At 68.2% G+C, this 6000-nt stretch overlaps 1 protein-coding gene across 1 annotated transcript in view; it reads right to left on the bottom strand.

Moving 5' to 3' along the window:
* Positions 1–1064: 1064 nt before the first annotated feature.
* The window catches only part of PDE2A (phosphodiesterase 2A), a gene marked incomplete at its 3' end in the record, with an annotated part of 28591 nt that continues 23655 nt past the window's right edge, over positions 1065–6000 (bottom strand). The window contains exons 15-30 of the mRNA XM_082305003.1: positions 5440–5503; positions 5278–5356; positions 5007–5184; positions 4211–4323; positions 3866–3943; positions 3540–3662; positions 3371–3441; positions 3134–3256; positions 2944–3031; positions 2780–2827; positions 2596–2670; positions 2329–2428; positions 2042–2154; positions 1720–1758; positions 1452–1558; positions 1065–1287 (exon numbers count right to left, since the gene is read on the bottom strand). Of these exons, the coding sequence (XP_082161129.1) occupies positions 1065–1287; positions 1452–1558; positions 1720–1758; positions 2042–2154; positions 2329–2428; positions 2596–2670; positions 2780–2827; positions 2944–3031; positions 3134–3256; positions 3371–3441; positions 3540–3662; positions 3866–3943; positions 4211–4323; positions 5007–5184; positions 5278–5356; positions 5440–5503 (1622 nt within the window). The remainder of the gene's footprint in view (positions 1288–1451; positions 1559–1719; positions 1759–2041; positions 2155–2328; positions 2429–2595; positions 2671–2779; positions 2828–2943; positions 3032–3133; positions 3257–3370; positions 3442–3539; positions 3663–3865; positions 3944–4210; positions 4324–5006; positions 5185–5277; positions 5357–5439; positions 5504–6000) is intronic.

Genomic DNA, 6000 nt, shown 5'->3' with positions numbered 1-6000 from the left:
TGGTCAGTATGGCAGGAGTTGTGAAGCCACTGCAAGCTGGGGATGCTCATGGACACGTTGGTCACCGGTGCAGCCGCTTGCAGAGAGGAGGCTCCCGGGTGGGCACCACGGTGCCAAGCCAAAGAAACACCCACACACTGGGGACACGGTGGGGACACGGTGGGGACCGGACCCTCGGTGGTGTCCCTATGGGAGCGCAGCCCCCCCGTGCGTGCAAAGCAGGAGCCCCCCCAGCCCTGGCACGCGTGTAGCCCTTGCAGGGGACGTGGCTGCGTGGGAGCAGGCTGGGTGCGGGACACGGGTCAGCAGCGGGTCCGGGGGTCCCCAGGGGGGACCGTTAGCCAAGGGATGCTCAGCAGCTGCCGGGAAGAGGCAGGAGCTGCGGCGTGCGGGGGCCGGTCTGGCAGGACCCGGCAGGGGATGCAGGCAGAGCACCCCGATGGCCGTGGCCAAGGCCATCCCGCTCCGGGTGCCTCTTCCCTCCTCCAGCCAGAGCCAGCCTCCTTCCGTGGGCCTGATCCCGACTCCTCTGTCCTCAGACCGCCCAGCCCCCCTCCCACAGCCTCATGCCCCTCTCTGGGGTCCACGGGGACCCCCCCGTGCCCTGCAGCCCCCACCCCCCCAGCGCTCCCCTCGCCAGCCTGCCCCACGCCGCCCTCCTCTGTCCTGCTGACCCCCCCCAGACCCACAGCCCCATTTCAGGGGGACGGCCCCTCTGGGGGTGCTTCCACCGAGGACATCATCCCCGCTGTCACCTCGTGGGGACAGGACCTGCAGCCTTAAGGCAGTTTAAAGCACATCCATCCCCCAGCGCCCCGGTGTCCCCCCGGTGTCCCTGGCCACCGAGGCAGAGTCCCAGCAAAGAGGGGTCCGGGGACCACCGGGCGGAGGGGACACCTGAATACCTGCCCCGGAGGGAGGGGACAGTCACCCACCGGTGAAGGACCTCACCATGGTGGTCCGGAGTCACTGATGTCCCCCCAAACCTCCTCCCGATGGGCTGGGGGATGAGGGTTGGGGATGCTCATGGCCCCCAGCCCCGGCCCGGCCCCCCCGTCGCCCCCTCACTCGGCCCCCGCCTCGGCCTGCCCCCCCTCGGGCTCCAGGCAGCCGTTCAGCTGGGGGTCGGGGGCCTGCGGGTCGTATTCCTCATCCAGAAAGTCCAGGGAGTTGTTACTGGGCAACCCCCGGATGGTGAATTTGTGGGAGACCTTCGTCCACTGCTCCCGGTTGCTGGCCACCCTCTCGTAGAGCTCCGCCGCCTTGGGGAAGAGGTCCTGCAGCAACCTGGGGGGGGGGGCACCCCCTTAGATGGGTGCAACCCCGCTCCCCCCATCCCCACGGCTTGGAAACCCCCCTAACATCTGCAGGACCCCCTGCCCAGCACCCCGCGTCCCACCCTGTCGTGGGAGGGGGCTCCCCCCACCCCGGCGCCAGCCCTGGGGGCTCACTTGTAGATGGGCATGGCGATGTGCTCCATGAAGCTGATCTGCAGCTCGGGGATGTAGGCTTTCTCCCGGTCCATCATCTCCAGCGGGCGGTTGCCCATGGCCTTCTCCTGCAGCGGTGGCAAGGGGAGGTCAATGCCGGTGGCCGTTCCCTCCCCATTCCCGGGCAAGACCTCCCTGTCCAACCTCCCCCACCTCATCCGAGCCCCCTCGGTGCTTGCCAACAGCGTTGGCCAAGCCCAACCCTGCCCCAAGCCCTGGTGCTACCTACCAGGTCACCCTGGGAGAAGAACTCCTTGTAGATCAGCTCCTGCAAGGGACAGGCTGTCAGCACAGAGGGGTCCATGGCCAGGGTGACCCCCCACCCCGCCTGCCCTCCGGGCCCCTCGCCATGGCTGCAGGGCAACGGTTCTGCCTTGGGCAGGGCCACGCTCCCAGCATGGAGGGGCTGCTGCGTGGCCAAGGGGTCCCTGCATGGAGGGACCCCCTCTACGGGGCACGATGCCACTGTGAGGGCCATGGGGATGTGTGGGTGCCTGGGGTGGGGTGGTGGGGTGGCATTCAGGGTGTCGGCCCCATGGCACGGCACTCACCGCGATCTTCCTGGTGGTCTTCCAGCCCTTGGTCTGGTCGGAGAGGTCGCAGGAGGTCATGAGCAGGCAGAGCAGCAGGCTGCGGTGCTGCTTGTTCTTGGGGTCGTAGCCCACTGCCGGGCAGGGAGCGGGGCAGGGGTTGGGGTGGGGGCTCGGGAAGGAGCCCCACAACCCCCATCACCCCCTACACGAGGGCTTTGGGGACAGCCGGGACCTGCCGTGCCACTTCCCGGCCTTGCTGGGATGAGTTCCCACCACATCCCCAACCCCAAGCACAGGAGCTTCACCTTCTGCCATCTTCTGGAGGTCCTTGAAGATGCGCAGGTGGTGGGCCAGGTCGGTGGCCAAGATGATGTCCCTCATGAGGTCCAGCATGCGCTGGTAGTCCTGCAGGGCCAGGCAAGGCAGCTGCCGTCAGCGGCTCCGTGCCCCTGCCAGCCCCTGCATCCCACGGGCCGGGTCCAGGGATGGGGAGCTGGGGTCTGGAGGGGGTGAGGGGGCTCAGCCCAGGCGGGGAGGGGGGCATGGGAGAGGTGCCAAGGTTGGGGGTTCACCTTGCGGGAGAAGTGGTCGAAGATGTTGCAGCCCTGGCTGTTGAGGATGGCGATGGCTTGGGCGAAGTGATGCCTCTGCGGGAGAAGCCGGGGCGGTGGGAGCAGGCAGGGTGCAGGCAGGGATGCTGCCCCACAGCCGGAGCCCCGGAGCCGGGCAGCGGGAGGATTTGGGGGGTGACCTTACCTCCATGACGGAGCCCTCCGAGCTGTACAGAGCGGCCAGGACCGATTTCTGCAAGACAGAGCGGCCGGAGTGATGGAGCCGCAGGGGCGAAGACCCCGCGCCGAGCTCTGTCCCCGTCCCCGTCCCCCCCGCCCGCGCACGTCCCAGCGCCGGGCTCGGCTCACCGAGGCCACCTGGAAGGAGTTATTGGTGCCTCTGTGGTCCAGGTCGTGGCACATGCAGGAGATGAAGAGGGCAAAGATCTCGATGTCTCTGGGGGGGGGAAGGAGGGAAACTGAGGCAGGAGGGAGGGCAGGGAGAGCCCTGGCCGGGCCAGGGGACAGCGACAGGGACGGGGACGGTCCCTGGCCTTACTCCAGGTAGTTGACGAGCTCCAGGTTCTTGTAGAGCAGGTAGCAGAAGTGGGAGACGGAGAAGGCGTGCATCCAGTTGTGGTAGGGGGGGTCGCGGTAGCCCTTCTTCACCATCAGGCAGAACCTGGCGGGGGGGGACAGGGCCATGAGGAGGGGGGGTCTTCACCCCCCAGGGCCCCCCTGCTTGCCCAGGGGTCCCACAGGTGGGCAAGGGGATGGGGACCGGGAGGGGTCCCACCTGGTGAGCGTCTGGCGGTCCATCTTGTAGTTGTTGATGAAGTTCATGTCCTGCAGCATGCTCAGGATGGCCTGCAGAGGGGACGGCGTGGGTGGCAGGGGGTGACAATCACCCGACCGAGGGCAGGCAGGGGACGGTGGCAGTTGGGGACCGTCCCCGTGGCCCTCACCATGGAGGTGTCGTCCTCGGGCAGCGAGCGCGGCGTGTAGGTGAAGCTGGCGAAGTTGGGGTCGATGGTCGACACGGGCTGGATGCCCTCGCTCAGCAGCTTGGTGTACTCATCGTCCGACACCTGCGGGAGCCATCGCCAGTGGCCCGCGCTGTGACCGGGTCCCCAGGGTGTCCCCAAGCTGTCCCCTGGGCCACGCCAGCCCCAGCAAGAGCAGAGAGCCCTGGGGTGTCACCGCCACCCTCCCCGTGCCACCCCCTCGGGGCACCGCGCTGGTGGGGGGGGTCCCAGCTCGTGTCCCCGTCCCCGTCCCCGTGCCACCTCACCTTCATGTGGTACATCATCATCTCGTTGGCCAGGTGGCTGCGGTACTGCGCCTCGTTCACCTTCTTGTACAGCAGCGACTGCGGGGCGGGAGGGGGGTACGGGAGCGCTGGGGGTGGGCAGGCCCCCCAAAACCCCCCAGCACCCCCCGGCCCACCCAGGACACCCTTGTTCCCCACCTGTGCCCTCCCCATCCCATCGCCACCACCGCTCGTCCCCATGGAACGGGGACCACGCACACGTCCCCCCATCCCCGTCCCTCTGCGCTGTGGCCGGCTCTGGGGCAGAGCGGAGGGGTCCCCTTGCGCTCCCCCCCGCCCAGGCTGGGGACCCCCCCGGGCACGTACGTGGGCGATGCTGATGCCGCAGTAGATGGAGAAGGCGGTGGCCAGGTCCTCGTCGAACTTGCTGAACCAGGGGCCGTTGATCTTGTTGACCAGCTCCGCCACCCCGATGACCTCTGGGAGCAGGGGGGGGACAGGGGGCAGGATCGTGCCCGTGTACTGGGGACAGGATCGTGCCCACATGCTGGGGAACAGGATCGTGCCCGTGTGCTGGGGACAGGATCAGGCCCGTGTACTGGGGACAGTGCTGTGACCATATGCTGGGGAACAGGATTGTGCCCTTGTACTGGGGACAGGATCGTGCCCATGTGCTGGGGACAGGACCAGGCCCACATGCTGGGGACAGGATTGCACCCATGTCTTGGGGACAGGATCGTGCCCATGTGCTGAGGGACAGGATCATGCCCACACACTGGGGACAGGACCGTGCCCATGTGCTGGGGGACAGGACCATGCCTGTGTGCTGGGGGACAGGATCATGCCCACGCGCTGGGGACAGGATTGTGCCCATGTGCCGGGGGACAGGATTGTGCCCATGTGGCAGGGATGGGATTACGCACATGCTGGGGACAGTGCTGTGCCCACACGCTGGGGACAGGATCGTGCCCATGTGCTGGGGACACGGCCATGTCCACGTGCTGGGGACAGGATCGTGCCCACAATCGTGCCCATGCGCCAGGGACAGGACCGTTCCCAGGCGCTGGGGCCAGCGCCGTGCCCTTGCGGGGTGCCAGCACCGTGCCCACACGCGGGGGGCCAGCGCGGTGCCCCCCACGCCGGTGGGGCCGTGCCCCCTCACCCTGGCTCTCGTTCTTGATGGGGAAGCAGAGGATGTTCCTGGTGCGGAAGCCGGTGCTGTCGTCCACCCCGCGGTAGAAGAGCGGGTGGGAGTAGGCATCCTTGATGTTGAGGATCTTGCCGGTGGTGGCCACGTGCCCGGCGATGCCCTGGTCCGCAGGGATGCGGATCTCGTAGCTCTGCGGGCACGGCGCGGGGGTCACCGGCACGGCCCGGGGTGGGACAGGACCCCAGGGCCCCCCCAAACTCCATCCCCTCGTCCCCACGCTCACCTCGTCGTCCACCACGCCGCCGTCAAACACCTTGGCCACCAGCTCGTGGCTGAGCCGGTCCAGCAGGAACACGGAGCATCTGCAAGAGACGTCGCGGCCGCTCGCACCCACGGGGGTCCCGGCGCCCACCCGCGTCCCCCGCCCACGCCAGGGCCCACTCACATCTCGGCGTTGCTGAGGTTTCGGGCCTCCGTGATGATCTCCTGGAGCAGCACAGAGACGTCGTCTGCGGGGAGGGGGGGAAGGAGTCAGGGAGCCCCCAGCCAGGCGGCGGCCGCCCGCCCCAGCTCCCCACTCGGGCAATGAAAGCGGGGGGTCTCAGCTCAGCCTGCGCCAAGGGTGGGCTGCGCCGGCACCCCCCCGCTGCGGGGGCACAGGGAAAGGCCAGGGAGCGCAGGGGGACGGGGTCTGCACGCAGCCCGTGCATGCATGCCTGCACGCATGTGCATGCTGAAGGGTGACGCAGCCTGTGCAAGTGTGGCGACAGAGTGTGTGATGCGGCGGGGTGCTTCCGTGTAGCGTGAACTGCAGGGGTGCAGCAGCGCGTGTGTTCCTGCAGCAGCGTGTGTGTGTCTGCAGCGGTGCATGTGTGTGTGCGGCAGCGTGTGTTTGCCTGCAGCAGTGCAGGTTGGGCTGCAGCAGTGTGTGTGCATGCAGCAATGTGTGTGCGCCACAGTGTGTGTGCGCAGCAGCGCGCATGTGTGCATGCAGCAGTGTGTGTGC

Source organism: Platalea leucorodia, assembly GCF_965183815.1.
Source record: "Platalea leucorodia genome assembly, chromosome: 2".
Lineage (NCBI taxonomy): Eukaryota > Metazoa > Chordata > Aves > Pelecaniformes > Threskiornithidae > Platalea > Platalea leucorodia.
Note: the sequence above shows the minus strand (reverse complement) of the source record. Positions and strands in the feature narration are given on the sequence as shown.